The 23258-nt window shown below is 49.5% G+C and overlaps 2 protein-coding genes and 1 non-coding gene across 12 annotated transcripts in view; 1 reads left to right on the forward strand and 2 right to left on the reverse strand.

Annotated features, from left to right (window-relative positions):
- Positions 1 to 5573, forward strand: part of NFRKB (nuclear factor related to kappaB binding protein) — a 33488-nt gene extending 27915 nt beyond the window's left edge. For all 9 annotated transcript variants that reach the window (XM_037038141.1, XM_037038146.1, XM_037038145.1 and 6 more), the window contains 3 exons: positions 3120 to 3226; positions 3912 to 4047; positions 4163 to 5573. In XM_037038141.1, coding sequence (XP_036894036.1) covers positions 3120 to 3226; positions 3912 to 4047; positions 4163 to 4288 — 369 coding nt within the window. In that variant the 3' untranslated portion in view covers positions 4289 to 5573. The remainder of the gene's footprint in view (positions 1 to 3119; positions 3227 to 3911; positions 4048 to 4162) is intronic.
- A 2314-nt stretch (positions 5574 to 7887) lies between these two features.
- TMEM45B (transmembrane protein 45B) overlaps positions 7888 to 23258 on the reverse strand; it is a 31626-nt gene continuing 16255 nt past the window's right edge. Inside the window, exons 1-6 of one of the 2 annotated variants that reach the window (XM_037038224.1) lie at positions 15884 to 15999; positions 13854 to 14050; positions 11774 to 11980; positions 10363 to 10547; positions 9706 to 9851; positions 7888 to 8679 (exon numbers count right to left, since the gene is read on the reverse strand). In XM_037038224.1, coding sequence (XP_036894119.1) covers positions 8568 to 8679; positions 9706 to 9851; positions 10363 to 10547; positions 11774 to 11980; positions 13854 to 14034 — 831 coding nt within the window. In that variant the 5' untranslated portion in view covers positions 14035 to 14050; positions 15884 to 15999 and the 3' untranslated portion in view covers positions 7888 to 8567. Of the gene's footprint in view, positions 8680 to 9705; positions 9852 to 10362; positions 10548 to 11773; positions 11981 to 13853; positions 14051 to 15883; positions 16000 to 23258 lie in introns of those variants that run through there. The other variant, XM_037038223.1, reaches the window with a different exon arrangement.
- On the reverse strand, positions 11181 to 11311 carry LOC118981527 (small nucleolar RNA SNORA28). The gene has a single exon (XR_005065360.1). It is a non-coding gene; the product is annotated as a small nucleolar RNA SNORA28 (small nucleolar RNA).

A 23258-nucleotide genomic window follows, 5' to 3' on the forward strand; every position in this document is an offset into this window, starting at 1 on the left:
CACTCTGCGGTTTGTGTATTTAAAAATACGCCTTGGGGATCATCCCAGATCCCCCACAGGTACTGAGCGTGTTTTCTGGAACGAGACCGAGGTAGTCCAAGGAAGGGATGCGCTTTGTCCAGCCGTTCCCCTGCTGGAGGGCGCTCTGTGCCTGGGAGCGGCGCCACAGCGGACGCGCGCGTGTGCGGCTTCTGGAGCAGAGGTGCCTGCGCTGGGCCACGGGGTAACACCTTGAAGGTTCAGACACGCAGCTGTGCTGCCGAAAAGGCCACAGCAGCTTATAGTCCAATCTGTAAGCCTTTTGCCCTACCCAGTGCTGGGTACCGTGGAGGCTTTAACTTTGCACAGCCGTCGTGGTGGTGAGAGCGTTCTTTCTCTGTTTTCTCAACCTTCAGTGAGGTCGGGCATCCAGTCCTGTGGATGCTGGCCAGTGCTCTCTTGCAGTGAAAACATCTTTGCTGATTTTCTTCTGGGGTGGTTGGCTTTTTCATAGTTTGAGGTGACCCTGTATATCTTCCGGGTGTTAATTCTTTGTGCAGAATATATTTTCTTCACTCTGTCATTTTTTAACCTTGCACAGGGAGCCTTTTGCTCTACGGGTATTTTATCTGATTAGATCTATCTGCATTGCTTTTGTGGTTCGTAAGTTTTATGTCTTTTGCCTTCTTACCCCAGGGTTATAAAGATATTAGCCTGTATTCTCATGAAATATCTTCAGAGTTTTAAGAAAAGTATAACTGATAATCCATTTGAAATGTAACTTTTTGAATAGCATGTGGCGGAGATCTCATTTTGTTTTTCAAATTATTCTAACATCATTGACTAATTTATCCCTTCCCCACTAACTTGAAACACTATACTTACCATGACACAAATCCTTGTGTTAACACGGGTGTGTTTCTGGATGCAGGGGTGTTCATGTGGTTTCTGGATAAGGAGCAGTGTTCTGTGTTTTTATGTGGACAGGCTAAAACGACCGCTCCCTTTCTGAACGAGCTGTGTAATGAAACCTCAGTTGTTGGGGTGGAAGCCAGAGTGGGGGAGGAGGACGTACAGGTTAGTGAAACCAGCCAGCCAGCAAACCCTGATGTGTATGGTGTGGATTAAAAGGAAACAGTTTGGTGCTCGTGTGCCGGAAGCCGGAGTAAGGAAGACCGCTTGTCGGGCCCGCTGGTATTTCCCGGGAGCCCTCCTCACCACACAGAGCTGCTGCCCGTGGCCTCTGCCCTGTGTCTGCTCCGGTACATACCAGAGCGGGGCAGAAGCAGGTTGTGGGTGTTGGTGTGGAAGAGAATACAGGGATTAATAAAGACTAACACAAGAGTAAACTCTGTGTTTTGTGAACTGAAGACTGGAAACCTGCTTCGGCCCCACCCTGTATGAGTGGGGAGCATTCGGTGGGTTAGGAAGCATTGAGGTTTCCCAGTCTGGTCTGCCAGTTAGGCCAGTTCATGCAGGGACGATTCCAGTTGCTGTACTGGTGGCGGGAAATGTTTTTAAGTGACTAAGGCACAGGTGGCACACACAAGGCCCGCGGGCCGAATCCGGCGTTCTGCCTTGTTTTATGCGGCCTGACACCTTGTTTCTACCCAGTGGCAGCTGTCACTTAACTGTTAAGGAGTAGTTACATTTACACAGTCCTAAAGTTACATTTGGCCCTGTGAAGGCAACCTGAGGCTGATGTGGCCCCTGAGTCTGACACCCCTGCGTTGAGGCATTAAGAAAATAAAACAAATAAATCCACCTAGAGGCACCGAGCTGCCGCCTGTCGGCATCTCCTAGTGCTCCCTGGTGGGCTGCCGCTCCGATGTGGCTTTGCACCCGAGCACCTGGCTTCTTCAGAGCCAGCTCGCCCTCAGGAAATGTCTGTGCAGTTTTTTAGCAGTCTATCAAACCACCCCTCTGGAGTAATTTTTTTTCTTTTTAATGTCTAATTGGGGTGACACTGGTTAATGAAATTACACAGGGTTCAAGTGCACAACTCTACTGCATAGCGTTTGCACACTGTTGTGTGTTCACCATCCATCCCCCTTCCCCTCCTCTACCCCTCCTCCACCCCTCCTCCCAAGTTCTCCCCCCTCCCCTGGCAGTCACCACTCTGTTGTGTCCATGAGTTTTGTTTTTTTTTTAAATTTTTGTTCAATCTCTCCACCTCTCCCCTACACTCTGCTCTCTCTCTGTAAATCTTAAATCATTTTTAAATCCTCCCCCAAAGATGTATGTATTGATTGGGGGGGGAGGGGGAGAGAGAAGTCCATGTGACAGAGAAACATTGATTGGTTGCCTCTGATATGTGCCCCGACTGGGGACTGAACCCACAGCCCAGGTATTATATATCTTGAGCAGAGATTAAACCCATAATTTCTGGTGTATGAGATGACGCTGCAGTCAACTGAGCCACCTGACCAGGGCTCGCAGCAGAGATTTTACTGTATATAAATTCTACTACCAACCAAGGGTTAAAAAACCAGGTAATCTAAAAATAGGTGATGCAATTTCCAAATCTTAGCCATCCTGAAATCCCCAAAATGAGGCCTTTTCAACTTTTTGTTCCTTAGGCCTCATTAGCTTTGAGGTTGGACTTTCACCTGGTTGAGTTTATGATTAGTGTCCCCTGACTGACCTCTTCTTATCTCTGGGAAAAACAGAAAGCACCTGGAGAGTGTGGCCCTTGCCGGAGCAGGCAGGCGTGGCCAGAGCAGGCAGGCGTGGCCATCAGTCCAGGGAGCAGCAGGTGTGGGTGTTCTGAGTTAACTCCCGAGTGCCTGTGTGCTGCCCCACCCCCTCGGGCAGCTGTGGAGGGCCGAGTGCAGGGGGCCACTCAGGAGGCCCCAGTGCCCCAGGTGCCCGGATGCTCACTGTGCTGCAGTGAGCCCGCGTCTTCCTTCGGGTCTAGTGACATGGTGACTGTGCTTTAGGTGGCATGAAAGAGAACAGTGACGGATCAGGTGACCCTCAGTGTAGCATAGGAGCCCTTACCTGCAGCCATGAGTGGCAGCTGATTGGCCATGGGAGCCCCTCAGGCCCAGGGACCGGAAGCTGCTGAGTGCTGGCTCTCAGCCCTGGTAGCCCCGGACACAGCCTTCTGGTTCCTCATCTCCTGGTCTCCTCCTCTCTAGGGGAAGCTGCCTACGCGGATCACGGTCCCACTCTCTGTGATCAGCCAGCCGATGAAGGGCAAGAGCGTGGTCACAGCCCCCATCATCAAAGGCAACCTTGGAGCCAAGTGAGTGCTTGTTCAGTGGGGACTGGGCAGGGAGCCCTGGGGGGCTCTCCCTCCACATCTCCTGTTGTGCTCAACAAGATTTTTTAAGCAACTAGTACTGTTTCAGGTGCTGGGGATAGAGCAGTGATTAAAACAGACACAAATCCTCGCTGTCCTCCAGTGAGGAGAGAGAATAAAGGAAAATATGGCGTGGGGTGGTGAGACAGACTATGGAGAAAAGGTCTGAAGGGGTGGGCGGAGCTGCGATGGGGTGGGACTCGGCCGAGGGTGCTAGGGAGGGCCGCCCTCGTACTAGCATCTCGAGGGCTTTACTCTGGAGTCTAGGCTTCCTGTGGCCCTGGTAACAGGGATAAGGGATGTGAGGGCGTCATTCTGATGGTCTCAGGGGAGCTGTTGGGGGTGGGTTTCTGACCAAAAGTGCACACCTCTCTGGGGCTCTATTCATCCCTTACTCCTGCTGAACAAGGTGTGGACATCAGGGTCAAGCTTTGGGCCCGCTCTTTGCTCTCGTCACGGAAGCAGAGAAGCTGGCAGAAAGCTTGGCTTTCTGGAAACCACTGAGATGGTTTCCATTTCAGTCCAGAATGCTGGGATTTCCACTGGGCACCAGACTGCCCTCTTTTCCCTCCACACATGGCCTGGTTCTGGGCGGGAGGTAACACCCTGCCCTGCTTTCCATCCACAGCCTCGGTGGGTTAGGCCGCAACATCATCCTCACCACCATGCCAGCGGGCACTAAGCTCATTGCCGGCAACAAGCCTGTGAGTTTCCTCACTGCCCAGCAATTGCAGCAGCTTCAGCAGCAAGGTCAGGCCACACAGGTGAGGTATGAGGTGATCTGTTGGCCATACATGAGTTTCTCGCTTTCCTTTGCTGTGTGTTCTCAGCCGATGAGCGCATTTGCATCTGCTGATCAGACGCTCTCTCTGCACACAGGTGCGCATCCAGACTGTGCCCGCCTCCCATCTTCAACAGGGAACAGCTGCGAATCCCTCCAAGGCGGTCTCCACTGTTGTTGTGACCACAGCTCCGTCTCCCAAGCAGCCGCCTGAACAGCAGTGACTCTGGGAGAAAGAGGGCTCTCCGAATGTTCGCTTGGGCCTGCTCTGCCCTGCCGCCGAGGGGAGGCCATGCTTCCTCTGGGCCTCCCTGTCCGAGGACGGCCAACAGGAGTGGTAGCAGCAGTGGCTGAGACTCTGCGGCCACACTCCATGTGGGGGCGCTGACAAAGGTTCTCTCCAGGTCTGCTCTGTTCTGATGCAGCAGAAGCTGCTCTTCAAGCTTGTGTGAGGTCACGATTGTCACACAAGCCGAAGTTCTCTTCTGAGAGCAGGGTGCTGAGGGAGGGCTTGCAGCACAGAGCGCAGGTGGTGAATGAGCCTCGTGATGTGTGTGGATCGTATTTTTTAACTGTGCTCTTCTCCGTGACTCATGGTCTGGTTAGGAGTTTTGTGTCCATAAATTTTTATGTAACTTATTTTTTTAACTGGTTATTATTTTGACCAGAATGTGAGAATAGCAGATCCTTCTACGTTGGTGGCTGACTTGGTGACTACACAGTGATGGAGAGGCTCTGAGATGGAAGAGACAGAGGAAGTGGGGATGATGTGCGTCCCTTGAAAGGGGGTTGGTTGGGCACGGCCTCTGTAAGGGGGGCATCAGGGTCCTGACCCGTGCCCTCTCCTGCGGGCCGTCCTTCTCCTCCTCGGGCCCGTTTGCACACAAGTCAAGTGCGCTGTCGGGGGATCCCGTAGGTGAGAGCTGCGGAAGTACTGCTTTTGCAGCACAAACTGTTTCAGTTCAGAGATGATGCATTCTGCTTTGTTCCAGAACAAGAGTCAGCAAACCACAGCCCTTGGACTGGCTACTTGTTTTCGTGAATAAAGTTTTATTGGGACACGGCCCATGCCCATTCATTTATGTATTATCTGTGGGTGATTTCAATTTGAAGGCAGAACTGAATGGATGCCATAGAGACCATATGGCCCTCCATCCTATGATACTTTTTATATGGTTCTTTAAAACGTTGCTGACTTTTATTCCAAAGTAGAGACGGCAGGAAGAGAGCAGGTGTCCTGTTAGGCAGCACGAGCCACAAAAGAAGTCAGTCTCAATACACAAGTTATTTAACCCAGGCTGTTTCGTACTTCTGAGCCTCCATCAAGCTCCTGGTGGAGAGCTTAGAGTGATATTTTGAAGTGTCAAATTGAATTAAAGCACAGTTGGTTAGGAGTATATGCCTGTTTATATTGGGGATGGGGGTGCGTGGGGAAGCTTTTCTGCAGTGATACCTGCGAGAGTTAGGGAAGCCCGAGCTCTCGAAAGTGTCCGGATTATTAAAAATGTTTCTTGCATCTGTGGAAGTCCAGGGATGAGCTTGAAGGGGTCTGGGGGAGGAGGTGGAGGGGAAGAACTGGGGCGGCCTCCTGGGGAGGGGGCTGGTCATCGGGCAAGTTGCAGAGGATCAGGGACTTGTAGAGTGGCTTGTGGGTGACACAGGTGTCAGAGATACCTCATGTAATTCTGAAAGCAGTTCTGAGAAATGTTTATCGTCTCTGTTTTAACTGAGAAAATGAAGGTAAAGAGAACCCAGGTGTTAAATCCAGTCTTCTGGTTCTAAGTCAAGGACCCTCCCAGCTGCCTTCCCGAGAGGAGAAGGGCTGTCAGGTGTCCGATGATGAGGCTCGGGACCGACCTGAGGGTGGTAAGCGTGGATGGATTGCGAGGAGCAGAGGGGAGTCAGCTGAGGTGAGGGGGAGCTTTCTAAGGGGCAGAGAGCTGGTGCCTGCAGGAGAGGCTGCAGGGAAGGGCCAGGCTGGTCTTCGACCTGCGGAAGGAGGCTGCCTCTGTTGTGTGTGCTACCTTGATACTGGCATGTCATCGTTCCCAGAGCCACAGTTCACAGAAGAGTTCAGGGGAGGGTTTCTAAATGGGAAAGAGGTAGACATGTGCGGAATCCTGTCTCAGGTATTTCCTGCTGGTTAAAATAAGCTCCCTCTGAATGTGCTTAATGAACGACTTCAGTTCTCAGAACTACTAAAAGGAGTTCCTACCTTCAGCCCCAGCCTCACCCCACACTTGTGTTTACTGAAGTCGCCCCACTGTCTGCGCGTGGCCACAGACGTTTACACCTGAGGAGGACAGATGGGTGTCAGGACGCCTGTGCAGGTCGGGCTCCCTGGGGAGAGGGACAGGGCACCACTGTGGCAGCCCCTGCTGACTGGTGAAGTGACATCACCAGCACAGGTGCCAAACAGGGTTCCTTGGGTCGCACCTCAGGGGTTGCGCAGAGGAGGGCGGGTGGCTCTGGTGGGTACGCGTCAGGGACAGCTCCAGAGGAACCTGTGGTGGCCATGGGTCTTTGAGCCTCTGGTTGACAGAGGTCGGTGGAATTATTCAGACTGCATGTCTGAGCCTGGGTCTGTCCTTGACTGCCATTGTCTGGGAGTGTTCACACCAGGGCTGGTCAGTCCTGTGAAGGTTTCACATTGCCCCCCACCCCCTCGCCCTCTGGAGAAGCCACTGCATTTCCTCAAAGCTTCTGTCTGCCCCTTTAAATCAAAATGCAAAGCTCCACTGGGGAAGTGAAATCGAGAGCACGATTTTCCTTCCCACCTCCAGGGCCCAAGGAAGGAATGCGGGCCACGTTGATGGCCAGTAGGACATCCTCCAGTCCTTGCTGAGGGAATGTTTGGGTTTCTGCTCGCAAACTGAAGTGGATCCTGAAAGGGTACCTGTGGGTCGCTTCTCCCGATTCAATCGGTGTTTTCAAGTAGCTCCTCCTCAGCCTCTAAGTTGCGACTTGAGACTTCAGCTCTGAAACGCTGGCTTGCCCTGGACGTCACCTTCCACCGAGTACACTGTTTCTTCCAAAGCACACATAGTGCTTCGTGTAGGTGGTTTCTGCCGCATTTGTGGGGGGCGTCAGAGGGGAAGGTGAGACACGCTGGCGTCTGAGTCCCGGGGAGGCTGGTTCTACGACTGAGTAGAACTTGGGCTAGTCAGCTTCCCTAAGAACTGGAGGTACTTATGTCAGAGGTGGTTGTGATGAGAAACCAGCAAGACACACGTTTCAAGTCCCAAAAAGGCCATGTCAGTGGACCGCACTGTTTGGCCTGTAAGGGCCTTCACATCTGGCCCGACCCACTTTTGTCACTTGGTAGAACTTAACGCAGGGGTGTTGGACTCATTTTCAGTGGGCGCCACATCAGCCTCGTGGTTGCTTTCAAAGGGCCAAATGTAGAGATCCTTGCCCCCAGTTAAGGAGTAGTTGCATTTACACAGTCCTAAAATGACATTTGTCCCTTTGAAGGCCGCCGAGGCTGATGTGGCCCCCGGTGAAAATGAGTCTGACACCCCTGCCTTAACAGGTTTCACTCTTCACAAACACTCTAATTGCCTTTGTGCCAGGAAGTGCTTTTCCAATGGGGCAGCTCCCTGCTCGTCCTCCCTCCTCGGTCTCTCATGGCACTTTTACTTACCCCCAGGGCACCAGTCCCCTGTCTGTCACTGCTTGCATCTCTGTCCCACAAGACCGTGAATTCCTTGCTGGACACACACTTCTTAATCTGTACAACATGTCAGTGCTGGTGCAGAGTAGCTGTTCAATAAATACTTGTTGAAGGAGTTAAAAGAGAAGAAAAAGAACCAGAACCAAGACCAGAGTGACAAGACTTGTATTTACTAGTTCAAGCTTCATGTTCTTTGCAGGATTCTTACCCTTTGCGTTTAGCTGTAAAGTCGGGGCCTTCCGTAACCTGCCATTTTTCTCTCTCCCTCATTATACAGGTTTCCTGTCAGCATCCTCTGAAGAGGAGTCAGAACACCTGATCCCAGCTCCCAGCTGGGCCACTAACCAGCTTCCTGATTTAAAAAATAAAAATCACCTTTGGCTTAAACTTTGTCACTTACCAGCAGTGGTATTCTCTGAAATTTATAATCAGGAGATGTTTAACACCCCAAGGCTTGTGAATTATTTGAAAAAATACATGTTAGAATTGCATCTGTGAAATAAAGGCACTGTCGTTCACTTTCTAATACGAAAGTTCCTGTTGCTTGGGAGGAAAAGGGATGCGTTATCAAAAGTGGTGAGTTTTGCTGGGTTTATACCATCCGTGAGGCAGCTTCCTGTCCTGCAGCTTTAGGGTCTCCGATTTCTCTTCGTCGGAGCCACAGAGAAGCTCGCCTCATTTCTCTTTATGGAGGGTACACGCCCACACAGACTTCAGCTAATTCAGTGAGCAGGTGCAGGTGTGGAGAGGCAGGGACGAGCGGTCCCTGGGGACCCTCTCACTGTTTCTGCTCAAACAGATGCGTCCACCCATTTATGACCAATGTCTTCTCAGTCCTCGTCTGAGCCACTCAGGAGGGCTTTCTGGGCAGTGGGGTCAGACTTCAGCTGCTGAATCCCGATGATTTCTCCTTCCTTGTGCCTTTTTAGCCGAGTCAAAAGGCTGTAGGAGAGAACGGGGAGACAAGTGAGCCCCCAAACTCCCTACTTGTTCACCTAAGAATGTGCGGGCATCTGATCATTCTTAAAACATTTCCTTTATGTCTCTATCAAATACGAGATTGCCTATCTGACTTCCCAGCATTCCTTGGTAGATAAAGGCACCATGATTTAATACTTAATAGTTAATGTTGTAACTGAGACTAAGGTCTCCCACGTTTGTTTGTTTTATTTCACTGACTGGGCAGTAGAACTAAAGAGAACTGTGCCCTTGAGTTGCCTCCGTGGAGTCCTCTCTGGGGGAAGTGTGTCTGCCTTAGGCAGGGAAATCAGGAGCTGGGGAAAAAGGTAGGGCAGCCATGACACAGCAGAACTAACACCACTGTGCGCCAAAAGTCACTCTTGCCCTGCGGAGAAAGGCGGGCTGTGCCGTTTACTCATTGGGTGACCTTGACCAAGTTAGTCTCTTGAAGCCTTGGTCTTCCCATCTGTAGAACGTGACCGTGCATACATCATTCATAAAGTGATACAGGTTAAGCTGTGTAATGTGCCAAAGGGGCACACTAAGTGCATAGGAATTACACTATTATCTCTGAAGAGTGCTTTTAGAGAGCACGTGCCACCTGTGTTACCTGATGGTCACAAGGTCTCAGGGACAGGAATCTGTGATAGGCTTGGGGTGAGTGGGGGACAGAGCAGGCATGCAGTCTGGGGCTGATGCCCAGTGTAGAGTGTTTCCTTCACATCTCTGGCCTGCCGTCCATCAGAACTGTCTCTGCAGCCTGGCTCTCCCACAGGTTCCCATACCAGTCAGGGCCTTGACCTTCTGACAGTCTCGCCACCCTCACTTGTAGGTTCGTGGTTCCTTGCACAGAACTTGGCACTTAGTTGGTACCAAAGTGGCAGAAGTTACTACTCAGCTATGAAAGGGGGGGTCCCTGGAAATGACAGTGGTACAGTGTGACACACCTCAGGGGCAGAGGGTTGGTCAGGATGGGGAGACTGGACAAAGGTCATTTTGTGGACATACCAGTAGACAAGAGAGTAGTTGACGGCCACAATGCCAAGGGCAGCCAGGTAGTGCCAGCAGAAGCACATGGTGATGAACATGAGGTTTGAGTGGTCGTTCTGGTCCCATTCATGTGCTCCAAAGGGCGGGAACAGCACAAACCCAATCTGGTGAATTATACAGAGAAGTCAGCCCTTCCCTCCTGAGGTCACCAGACCGGATGTTCCTCAGCACCTCATTTCCCATACCCGCGTTAGCACAGAAAGACCTTCTTGCACAGGAAAATGTTGAGGTTAACTCTGGTTATAGGACAGGTGTACTGCAAACCAAACCTCAGGTGGACAGGTGAGCAGGAGGACCCTGTGGACAGTGTCAGTGCCTCCGGCACTGGGGTGGGCGGGCAGGTAGAGCAATGTGCACCCTGCCGACTGTGTGCTGCACAGATTGGGCTCATTAACGCACCCACAGGGCACTCGTGGAGAAAGTTACACAGGGCCAGGGCAGGCCGGTCACCTGCTTTGGCAGGCAGAAGATGTGCCTTTTTGTGCATGGTGCCCCAGATGTTCACGGGAATGTGGCCTTCTGAGCCCACCCACGGGGTGTCAGTGCTGCATCCTCAGGACTTCCCCGGACACGCTGGGTGGGGCCCCTCAACCCAAATGGCATTAGGACAATTACCTGCCAGAACCAGGAGCCTTGAAGGATAGTGAGGGAGGTCCGGAAAAGTTCCAGCACGATGTTGTCCCGAAGAATCACCTCCATGAAGATACTGAGAGCCCCTCCGAACACGGCGCACAGCAGGAGGGAGTGGATGTACTGGTCCAGGGGCGGCCGGTTGTGGACGTGGTGGTAGAAGAGAAAACCTGCCGCGAAGCCGGTCACAGCCGTCAGAGTTGCCCGTTTCTGTGGCAGAGAGTCCGTTCTGCACTTTCTCTGTTACTAGAACCTTCTCAAAGCCAGGTTTTTCAGGACTTGGAAAGTGAGTTTATGTAACATTACAGGACAACCAATAGGCAGATGAAACTCAGTTTGCGTGTGTAAAGTGGGTGTAAGTAGCAAAGGATATAGTTTTAAATCTCTACAGAAATCTCTGTGGCAGGGTTCAGACAGGATGGGTAGGTGAAACACTGCTGATTTACGACAAATTCTGTGTGTGTTTATTTAAAATTCAGTTTTGCCCTCACTCACCTTTTTTCAACTCTTCCTGAGGTACAGAAGTAAGTGAAGTTGTTGGATTACATAATGCTTTCTGCCCTGGCCAGTGTGGCTGACTGGATTGAGTGCCGGCCTGTGAACTGAAAGGTCGCTGGTTCGATTCCCAGTTAGGGCACATGCCTGGGTTGTGGGTGGGGTTCCCAGTTGGGGGTGTGTGAGAGGCAACCACACACTGATGTTTCTCACATCTATGTGTCTCTCCCTCCCTCCCCCTCTCTCTAAAAATAAATAAATAAAACCTTAAAAAATACGTAACCATGTCTTTTTTTTTTTTTTTTAACACTGTCTAAGTCTGAATAGTGGCTTGTCCCATGGAGGAGAGAGCACCGGAATGGGTTAGACTCTGTTGCTATAGCAAGCTAAATATGTCTTTTTAAAAAAATTCTTTTTTATGACCCATTTAATATGAGTTCTATCAGGAGATCTGTCCTGGCCTCTGGGTGAGTCTTTTATCTGTGATGGGGTCTAGATGGCAGCACTTCGGGGTCGGGGTGGAGTGGGGGGTTTCTCTTCCCAAGCCACAGGGAGTCACACTCCTGCATGGTGGCATTCACCCAGTCTCTGGACAGTTGCGTGTTTCTGTGTAGATGTGCACACAAGAACTCGCAGCGCCTGGGGCGGGGGGGCAGGGAGTTTGTGCACTGTTACCCGGTGACTTTGCCTAAAAGCCTTGTGCTTTCATGTGCTGCTTTATGAAGTATGTTGCCTATACCATCCAGAGCATGGGGCCAAGCCTGCTCAAGGTGAAGGTCAGAGATGTGCATTTTTCAGGGGCAGGTTAGTATATTTGCAATAGTTCGGTCTACTGTGCCCCAAGTCCCCATAATCACAACCTGTCGGCTTCTTCCTTTTTCCCTCCTTACCACTAAATTACCTTCATTGAATGTCGCCACAGCCATGACCAGTCTGTCGAGCCCCAAGGGAACGTGGCTGAAGAGAAAGGTGAGCATGTCGGTGAGTCCCGAGACTGCAAAGAATAGGTACATCGTGCTGTGTTGCCAATTCATCAGCTTTATCCACTGGCTGTCCGAGTACAGGTGGAGATGGGGCCCATCTGGAACAAACTGCTCTGCCAGGATCCCTGCAGGGAAATGAGGATGGAAATCGAGGAGGGAAGAGGCATTCCAAGACAAACACACGACCGTGAAAAATAACCCCGAGTCACGAGTGGATGTGGGTGAAGGTCGCCAGTGGTCCACTGGCCCCACTCTGCTGCTTCGGTGCAAAGGTATTTCCTGAGGAACCTGCGTAGCCTTTGTTGCTGTTGTTCCCTGCACGGGGACCCATGGGGGACGGGGGACAAGCAGCAGAAACGTAGCCACACGGTTTCACAGGACACCTGCCCAGTAGCTAAGATGACAGTAAGGCATTGTCACTGAAGGGAGAGCGTGGCAGATAATTTCATCTCGGAGCTCCCTCCACCCAGTGAGCAGTGAGAGAAGCCCTAGAAGGGAACCATTAGGTTGAAAACGACAGGGTCTGAGCCAACAGACAGCCGGGGTGAGGACCCCTGGGCACACCTGGGGGAGGGAAGCAGCTCCCAGGTGTTCCTGTCGGGGCAGACGTCCCATGAGCACTCTTCCCAGGCACCGCCTGGGCTCTGGGCTTGGCTCTTCCCATAGCTTTGGGTCTTGGTGCCCTAAGCACTTGATCTGGGCATTTTTGACCGCACTGCATCTTAGGAGAGGCCAACTTCAGCAACTGGGACCAGAAGGTGGGCCACAGCGGTGGTCTCAGTTGTCACCCCTTCTCCTGTCACCTGCTTTGGTAGGCAGAAGATGTGCCTTTTTGTGCATGGTGCCCAAAATGTTCACGGGGCCTAAATAAATCCTCCATGTCAGCATTTTGGCCCCTGTTCCCCAAACACTTGCCCTCAGACCCAGCCCCTCTCTGAATCTCTGTGCGAAGGGTCAAGTTGGGGAAAGCAACCAGGGAAGGGAGGCCCCAGTGACACTAGAATGGAACGCCCGTGAGCGCAGAGGCTGTTTAGCTCCCCACTGTAGCCTCAGCCTGCACACCAGGGAGTTCCTGGCACACGGTGGGAATCCAGGGAATGATTGGCGATGAGCATTACTTCCACCACGATGCTGTGCCTCCAGGTCTACTTGGGCTGGGTCGGTCCTGCCTGCACCACTTCTGCCATGTGGTCCCCGTCGCTTCTCAGCTCCAGAGAGACGAGAAAGCCTTTCGGAGGCCCACATGGCTGGCACGTGGGCAAATCCAGCCGGACCGGGCAAACCAAGCTGTGTGCCTTTGCTCATTCCAAGAGAAGCTACTGTTACTGCTTCAGCTCCTCCCAGGGAACGGTAAGCCAGGGATGGTAAGTCACAAATGCATGTACAGAATAAGACCCCCCATTGGTGCTGGTCATTCCTTGAGGACCGAGGGTAGAGGGAACAGATGACAAGTGGAAGTGGGTGGGGTTGTTGGCATGGGGCAGGGTGAAGGACTTCCGCTGTCTCTCTCACTGGCCTTGCAGCATGAACTCCCCTCCCCTCTCCATACTTGCTTGAGATTTTGGAGAGGGAGGATATGCCCATGAGTAGGGTGTTTACTCTTGAGATTCTAGTGGAGAGACAGTTGGGAAAAAAAGGGTGGATTTTCCTAAAACTAAACTTCACTTAGTACTTTCTCATAACTCATGCACACGAGCTTGTATTTTGTTTCCTGTTCTTTCGTCTTTTTCATAAAGTGTGTTTTCTGTCCTACACCCTATACCCACGCCCTTCCAGGGCCGAGACTGCGGTTCGTTCGTTCATCTGGTAGTTTTCCGCAATGAGCTAAGACAGGACGCGCTGTTAATTGTTAACGTTCCTAAGCTCACCACACAACCCCGAATCCTTTTCCTTTCATCTCCGCCAATGGGAACATCCATTTCACAGGGCCCAGAAAATGGGTTGCTGGTTCTGGGTGTGATGGGGAGACCCCCTGGACCAGGCGGCCCCTGTTCTTACCAATGACCGGAAGTAAAGTTCTGATCGCGGCCTCAGCGATCTCGAGACGCTGATAACGACGAGCCGGCTGGCTCCTCTTCCCCTTTTGATGAAAATACTTCAGGGGGTACTTCACCGACCACCACAGCCCGACTATCAGGAAGAGGCTCCCTGGGAGAGCGTGGCCCTTGAAGTTTGCCATCGGGGCCCCAGGATGCCTGGAAAAGAGGAAAGGCTGTTAGGCAGCTGAATGAAGAAGGCGAATGGGTATCGTGGCAGGAAACGCGATGCACGACTGAGGTTCCAGATCAGAAGCCGTCGGAAGAAGGTTGTGCTCGTCCTCGTAAAACATAGAGATGCTGCGTCACTGCAGGCTTCTCTGCAGAGCGCGCCAATGCCAAGTGGATGCCGCTGCCCTGAGGCTTTAAAAACGTGGGCAAATAATAGGGGGGAGGGAAACGGGAGGATCAGTAAATAGTGATGTCAGGGTAGAAGAGCCTTTGTAAACATAAGGGAGCCTTTGTATCCACTGACGCTGGCATTTTCTAGATCAAAAACGACAGAAAGCAAACCAGCAGCGTCAGGATCAATGGGTATTTGTGTTGAGAAGCGAAACTGGTGCCTTGGAATATTAATACACAGCCTATGACCTGGTGAATGAGAAGGGACAAGCAACCCACACACTTAGCATCCAAGCTCCCACCTTGGGGAAGTGAAAAACCACAAGGCCGTTTTGATCCAGGGCACAGTTTCAATACTTTCACACAAGGGCAGTAGCGTCACAGGCTCATTACTTCCGACAGACCCCAGAAACAGGGATGGGGTTGGGGAGGGGCAACGAGCTGGCAAGGGCAGCTTCCCATCCCACATCCCGGGGAGCAGGGGAGAGAGAGCAGGGCCGCAAGCACCTATTACCTTTGAGGTGGTGGGGTGGAGAGCATGAATTTTTGAGGGCCTAACTCTTAAGTGGCTATTTTAAAAGGTGGCCTGGGAAAAGCGAAGCTGGAATTCGGAGCGGGAAGCCTAAACTCAAGGTCTGGTCTAAGTGTCCAGACATGGTGTGAGCAGAGCAGTCATCCCGTGAAATGTGCAGGCAGCAATGTTCTCTTAGCCTTTATAGATTAGTGAGGAAGAAGACCGCCAAAGAACGAGCAAAGACATGAACACAGTGCACAAATAATGTAAACTGATATAAATCTCACAGTGATTAGAGACACGCAAGGGAATGTGCAGTCTCATTTTCACCTAGTTGGAATATATTTTTAAAAGTTCGAGATTTGATGTAGCTCTAGTATAAATGAACATGGCCAATATGATTCAAATTCAGTAAAACTCAAAATGGTTTCTTTTATTCTAATTGCAATAGCAAGGCGATGGGATCCAAATTCTGTGTGTTATCTAGACTTTATTCGGAAGGAAAATGATCACTTTTCCCCCATGGCCTGGATGGGGCTCTGCAGAAATGGAGGGTGGGAGAAAAACAGCAGCTGACAGTGATCTAGAAAACAGCACTTAGGAAGAGGGAGTACCAGCGCTGACCCTGGCCATCGGGGTGTCCTTACCCTCTGGCACCGGCCCCTGTCAGGGCTGTTCTGCGCCCGGTCCATTTACACTTGTGGTAGCTGCCCTTCATCAAGAACTTTCCCAAGCTTTCAAAAAATGCTTATGATTCTTAAAATGTCAAATAGCATTTGAAGGTTTAAATGAGAAGCAGCAGCCCCACGCTCCCTCCCTCCTCATCCCCCAGGGAAATACTTTTACATTCTTTCTGCTGCTTTTTCTGGTAATTACCTTCATAATTCTAGTTCATCTGTGTGCACCCTGCCATCTGTTAATTTACTGTTATCAGGCACTGTCAACTTCCTGGCGCCCTTCACCACCTCTCCGTTCACCGTAGTTACAACATACACATTTACTGAAGTCATTAGTTTCATTATTACTGCTGTATAAGTCCGAAATCCTTCCCAGGGCCCACACGATCCTGTGCTCTCCCCCGGATCTCTCCCACCCGTCTGTCGCTGCGACACAGGCCCCCTTGGTGCCGCAGTCACCGTCCACTCCAGCTTCAGGGCCCAGCACCGTTTGTTCTTCCCAGGACAGTTTTCCTTGGCTTGGGTCTCACCTTAAATGGTTCTTTCTTCTCTGGCTGCTTTACGGAACACAGCAGCCGGGTGCCCTAGAAGTCCTCTGTGCTCTCCCAGTCACCCCTCCCCCACCCTCTCCCCTGGCAACCACCAACCCTTTTATTGTCTCCCTCGTTTGGCCTTTTCCAGAATGTCATACACACTTGAATTCATACGCTAGGCAGACTCTTCAGATTGGTTCACCTCTCAGAAATATGCATTTAAGTTTCCTCTGTGGTCTTTTTTTTTTTTTTTTGATGGCTTGATAGCTTATTTAATTTTAGCACCAACTAATATTCTGTGGCCTGGATATACCACAGTTCATTTGTCCATTCATTTACTGAGGGACATCTTGGTTGCTTCCAAGAATTGGCAATTGTGAATAAAGCTGTTGTTACAGAGATCTGTGTGTAGGTTTTTGTGTGGATGTGAGTTTTTATCTCTGTTGGGTAAACCAAGGAGTGAGGTTGCTGGATCACATGGCAAGAATATGTTTTGTAGAAACTGCCAAATTATCTTCCAAAGTGGCTGTACTGTTTTACATCCCTACCAGTGTGGACGAAAAGGGGCCGCCCATTAATGTGACAAGCTCAGGGGAGGCCTGCGAGGCAGCCTTGCAGACTCAGGGACCTCGAGCAACCACTGCGAAGGACGGGCTGCAATGGAACGTTGTCAACTGAAAGCAGTTCCTGGCAGGCGGTCATGTCGTAGGCTGGTATTTTTCCCTGACAAAGGTCGGTCTTTATCTTAACTGAGCCTATTATCTTTTTGCATGTATGATAACATGTCTTTGGAATGTCAAGGTGAAGTCCCTTTTTCTGAACCCCTTGGGGGTTGGCTACAACCCCTTGGCTACCACCACCTCACCAGAGCTGAGATCACAAACCCCCTCGTTGTCACTGTTATCACGCTAATTGTTGACTGCGAACTATCCTGTACCCACCTTTGTGAAAGAAGAATGTGTCTATGTGATTGTACCCTTTATCCAGCCCCAGACGTCCCCTGCTTTGCTTTCACCGCCTCCCTGACCTACCACCAATGGACTTCACATAACCCCCTTTTGTCTCTTCCTTTGATTGTAATGTATCAAATGAGATGCTAAACTGCCCTTCTCCAGAGCATTATTTCCAGTCATTGAGGTTTTGCTTCCCAGCAACTGTCGTCATTTGGGCTCAAATAAACTCACAAAAATTCTCTACAGGTTCCAATGTCTCTTATGGCGACGGTAGCTGTGTGTCAGACTTCTCGGTGCCCCACATTCTCACCACGGTTCCGAGTTACCAGTGTCCAGGATTTGGGCCTTTCTAATAGGTGTGTAGGGGCATCTCCCTGTTTTAATTTGCATTTCCCTGGTGACATAGGATGTGGAGCATCTCTTCATGCTTACACTTGTATATCTTCTCCGGTAAAGTGTTAAGGTCTTTAGTCCATTTTTAAGTCAGATTATTTTCTTATGAAATTTTAAGAGGTCTTTGTTTATTTTGGATAACAATTTTTTTTATTTATTTAAAGAAAGATTTTATTTATTTATTTTTAGACAGAGGGGAAGGGAGGGAGAAAGATGTTGGGAACAAGAAAAATAGTCTCAGCCCCAAGGAGCCTGTGTCCCTAGCAAACACCCTATAAGTTGATTGCCATCTGTTTAGTTTCAAAATTTTCCTTTCAGTTGAGTCAGACCCCACCCTGTGAGCCAACAGCTAACTGCCACATCTGCTTCTGTGCAATGCTTGCTTGCTTGCCCCTATATAAGGACTTGGCTATAAGCGCTAGGCGTGACTCTCGTTTGCAGTCCTTGCGGGCACTGTGTCTCTTGGCACTTTGAGAGTTCGCCCCTGCGCAGGTTAAACTTGGCCAATAAAGTAACATCTTTGGAACCCTGAAAGTCTCCGGCATTTGTTCTCGAGGTTGGTGGATGCAACATTTGGAGGCCCCAGCGAGATTCTCCCTCGGCGGAGTTTTGGTTCGGAGACCAGATGGGTAGCTCGAGCTAAGGAAGTATTTTGGTGAGAATTCTCTTTAGTGTTTGTACTCCGGAGTAAGAAACCCTGTGGTAGTAGGTGGGACGCTGCCTGTGACCTACCCAGGGACTTTCAGAGGTAGGACGCCACCCTCTGAAATTTGGTTTTGGTAATTTGTGACCGGTCACGTTAGGTTTTCCTTCCCCTGTGGCACGCTGCGCTGCATTTAGTTTCAGTTTGTGTGCCAGGCGCGTCTGATGGTCCCTGTGTTCATGGAACTGTGTTATTTGTTTGGATGTTTGTGTGTTTGTAAGAGTGACTGTGCTTGTAGCTCCACGGGTGAAAAACCTATGGAGCAAGAGTGACACCCCCCCCTTGCTGGAGGGACTGGAGGTGCCGCCATTTTGCCTCTCCAGGAAGCGCCGCCTGCACTGGATGCTCCTCCGCGGGTGCCTCCCCGTCTGGTTTATGTGCCCTTTTCCACCAGTGACTTATGTAATTGGAAACATTGGAGTCCCCCGTTCTCTGAGAAACCCCAAGGGCTAATCTCCCTTCTCTGCCCCTGGTCTGGGATCCTATGCTACCGGGGGAAGGGATGCGCTCCTCCAGTGTCACCAGGTTCTGCTGGGGGGGCTCTGGGCAGCTACGGGAAGGCCTACCAACTTTAGTAAGGTCAGTGAAGTCATCCAAAGCAGAGAAGAATCCCCAGCAGAGTTCCTAGAAAGGCTTATGGAAGCATATAGGGTATATACACCCTTCGATCCCGAGGCAGAGGAACCAAGAGTAAAAAAGAATGATAGATAAATCTAGATAAGTAAAAATATGTATAAAAGACGTGAAAGTTTTAAACCTGGAGTAAAGGAAACCTCAACTACTTGTTTTCTGGTTTCGTGGGAAAAGAGCAAATTTCTCACATGTGATTCTATTTCTGATCAGAAACCTGTATTGTAAGACCTAGGAAAGGTCTCCTGTAGCCAGTTGGGAAAAATGCCTTTGCCACCTGGGACCCAGGAAGGGTCAATTGGGGCTCAAGAGTGCTTCAGCCTGAGGCAAAGCAGTATGTCTCTGCCATGAGACTGGGCCTGAAGGAGCATGTCTCTGTGAGGCACCAGTGGACACAGTGGTGCAAGAGAATGCCTGTGTGTTATTTCGGAACTCTGTGTTTTGGATTTTGTCCTGTATCTGTATCTGAAAAGGAAGGGAAAAAAAGCCCACTGACAGGCAACAAAGACCAGGGTTACAGGCACCTACAGTCCTCAGCCTAGCTGGCTTAGACCCAGACCAGACTGCCACAGTGCTTCAGAAACTCCCACTCCCTTCGGAGAGGCCCTGGCCAGAGATCTAAAATCATTCACTGAGAAGGAGACTGGATAAACCTTGGACAGATTTGCTGTCGCCGACACTGCTTAGAATTAGGAATGCCCCTAAGTCTTCAGGAGACCTCCTCCCATCCTCAGAATAGATAAAGGGGGGAGATGTAGCAAGAGACCTGTTTAGACAAGCCCAGACAAGTCAGAGAGACTGGGTCCATTTGCTGAGCCACTAAGATAAAGAGAAGTAAACAACTAAGTAACTAAGAAGTAAGAACAAAAGAACATTACCCTATCAGCAGCCCTGCTTTCTTGCTTCTGTAAACCTGCTTAGCTGTGTGCTGCTGCTGTGTGGACCCTGCAGCAGTCAAAATTCTCTGTGTAACTGGTTTTGATAAGAATGGCTCTGGTTTTGAAGGTCATGAACTGCGGTCCAAGGCTGACCATCTGATTTATAGGGTGTTTGCAAGGTCTAAGCTTCAAAAAGGTGAAAAAATGTCCCTGCAAGTCTAGGGTCTTTTAGCTGCCAGATACTGAGTTTAAGTACAGTCCTTCTCAGTGTGGGAAAGGAACAGGGATTAAAAGAGAATTATGGATAAATCTGGATAGGTAAAAAGGCTATAGAAGGTTTATAAATATTGTAGAAAGTCTGTGAGAAGTTATAAAAATAAATGGAAATGTGAAAGTTTTGGAAAGAAATTATGTGGTGTTAGTAATAGAAGGTATAAGGCATGGAGATGCATCTTGATGGGTATTAGAAGGAGAAAGATTTTCCTTCAAGCTTTGTGTTTTTCTCCCTACCTGATCCCTCCAGAATTTGGCATTCTGAAGGAATGAATGATGACGTAAGGTTTCTTTGCATAAAACCAAGAAGACCAGTCATTAATAGTGGTTTTGTTAACCAAGACTTTGACTGGAATGTCACACCTGAAGGAGGCATGTATGGGTTCTGGTCATTACCAGAGAGCTCAGAGGAACTGGGATTGACCTGTGAAGCTAGCAAAAGCCCACGAGAAAAGCCTGGTACATTAGTTGGTTGTGAGGTTCGTGCCAGTCTTTCCGGGGAAGAAACGAAGGTTGCCTTCCTGAAAGATGGCTAAAAGGAACCTATAGGCACAATAGAGGCTCAAGGATTTCAGTGAAATGACTGGTACAGGCGAAGCCAGATGGCAGATGTGTGGCTCTGCTTCTGTGCCCTGAGGGGCAGACTGAGAAGTCAATCTGAGGGTTCTCTGTGTGAATTCCAGCAAAGCGGACTTAAAGATCATAAGTGATCCAGCCCTGGCTGGTGTAGCTCAGTGGATTGAGCACAGGCCTGCAAACCAAAGGATCGTGGTTCGATTCCCAGTCAGGGCACATGCCTGGGTTGCAGGCCAGTTCCCTGCAGGCCAACTCCCAGCAGGGGACGCACAAAAGGCAACCATACATTGATGTTTCTCTCCCTCTCCCCTTCCCCTCTAAAGGTAAATAAATAAATAAAAAATCTAAAAAAAAAACATAAGTGATCCAGGCTGCTCTTGGTGTGTTTATGCAAATGAACAGTCAAAATCAAAAGTGGGACCTAAAGTAGTCCCCGTAATAACAGTGAGGGTGATCTTAAGGAGAAAAATTATAGTTCTAGGAAAATCACTATGCTCAGTATTGGATAGCAGAATGGTGCAGCTAGCTGTCTTAAAACTGTCTTATTTTCATTTAAGAGTTGAAACCTGGTTTGTGATGTCACCAAAGATATACAATTTACAGGTGCAAAGGACCTGTCAAATTGCCACTGTTAAATGTCATTTCAGGAAGGACCTTGCAATGGAATGTCATCCCAAAAGACAGTCTCACAGGCACAGCAATTGGTTTGGGAATTATTGTGTGAATTAAGCTGTGTGTTCTTCTGTTTACATAGGCTGTATGCCTATGACCTGCCTAATCTGTCACCTCCAGAATATGACCTGACCAGAAGGCCAACGGTCCAGTAATGCCAGCCTTTGGACACCAAGCCTGCGACTTCCTGGTGACAGCCAACTGACTAGGACCCTGTAAGGTCCTTCCCCTTGCAGGAAGGACTCCCTCTGTGCTGCACCCACCTCCTCCTCTTTCAGGGTATCTCTGACCCAAGGGTAGGTAGGACGACGTCCATGTCCAGCCTGAAGTAGTTATAAGAAGATGAGACCTCCGTCCATTGTCCTTTATATGATTCCAGAAGGAAAGAAACCTCATTAATGCTCTGAATCCAAGAACAGGGGGGACCTGTATATTCCTAGGAGAAGACTGTTGCTATTTTATTAATGAAAGTGGCTTAGTTGAAGAAAACTTACAATGCATAAATAGACTTAAAGAGAGACTGTGGCCCAGGGCCAGGACAGGAGCATCCTCCTAGTGGCAGGACACTCTTCTCTCCTTCCTAGCCCCCCGTCCTAGGACCCCTGATCATCCCAAATGAAGGAGTCAAGGATTTGACATACCCCCAAAGAAAATGGGGGAATGTTGGGAACAAGAAAAATAGTCTCAGCCCCAAGGAGCCTGTGTCCCTAGCAAACATCCTGTAAGTTGATTGCCATCTGTTTAGTTTCAAAATTTTCCTTTCAGTTGAGTCAGACCCCACCCTGTGAGCCAACAGCTAACCGCCACGTCAGCTTCTGTGTAACGCTTGCTTGCTGCCATATAAGGACTTAGCTGTAAGAGCTAGGTGCGACTCTCGTTTGCAGCCTTCTCGCTGGACACTTTGAGAGTTCGCCCCTGCGCAGGTTAAACTTGGCCAATAAAGTAACATCTTTGGAACCCTGAAAGTCTCCGACATTTGTTCTCGTGGTTGGTGGATGCAGCAAAAGACAGTGAGAGAAACATCAATGTGTGGTTGCCTCTTGCACACCCCACACCAGGGAACCTAGCCCACAACCCAGGTATGTGCCCTGACTGGGAATCAAACCGGCAACCCTTTGGTTTGCAAGCCAGCACTCAACCCACTGAGCCACACCAGCCAGGGCGGTCTTCTAATTTTCTTGATTTTTGTCTTTTGCCAAGCAGAAAATTGAATTTTAAGTAAGCCTGGCTTATTTTTCTTTTTTCATGGATCATGTCTTTGGTGTTTTTTTCTAAAAAAGTACATCTGGGTTTTCTATATTATCTTCTAGAAGTTTTACAGTTTTGCATAATACATTTAAATGAATGGTCCATTTTGAGTTAATTTTTGTGGTCAACATAAAAAAAAATTTCCTCTCAAGGTCAGGCCTGTTATACTCCTCTGTTTTTCTGCCTGGAAGTGCAGAAAAACGAGCTTTGCAAACCCTCTGTGCTCTCCCCCATTTTTCTGAGAACTTCCCTAAATACAGACAGCATCCTTATCTGCTTGTAAGTCCACACCTGGTCCCACCCTTCCTTCTTAGCCGATTTGAAATTCACATCTGTAGGGCCTGCTTCATGTCCGTCAGGACTACTTTCAAATTTACCTATGCTGCTTGGAGGCCAAGTACCTTGACCTCATAGGGGAGAGGAGTGAGGGACGGAGATTTCTCCATAACAAATGATTAGCTTAGTTCATTAGATTTGCTACGTTGTACAACATGTGGTAGAGATGTTAGGGTAGGTTACAGGATAGGTCAGTTTTTACGAGGAGGCACAAGGCAATAACTAACCTCAAATGAACAATAAAAATTCAGACTCTGGTTTTGGTTGGGCCACTCAGCTGGTTAGAGAGTTGCCCTGATACACCCAGGTTGTGGGTTCGATCCCTGGTCAGGGCACGTGAAAGCATCAGCCAGTAAATGCACCAATAGGTGAAACAGAAAAATCAGTATTTCTCTCTCTCTAAAAAAAGTAATTAATTAAAATAAATCTAAAAATTTAGACTTCTAATAATTTGGATAACAATATTAAAATAGGCTAAGTCCTTGAGAACTCTAGCTTGAAAAAGTAACTTAAAAGCATGAAGAAAGCAAACACTGAAGGAATGAGCACCCTGGTGTACACAGAATGGGGTGGGCGTTACACTGTAAAAAACATTATTCTGAGGAAAATCCACAGGTAGGAAAACATTAGAAGGCGCCT

The sequence above is a fragment of the Sturnira hondurensis genome, unplaced genomic scaffold (assembly GCF_014824575.4).
Source record: "Sturnira hondurensis isolate 20B ecotype Veracruz unplaced genomic scaffold, ASM1482457v3 Scaffold0024152, whole genome shotgun sequence".
Lineage (NCBI taxonomy): Eukaryota > Metazoa > Chordata > Mammalia > Chiroptera > Phyllostomidae > Sturnira > Sturnira hondurensis.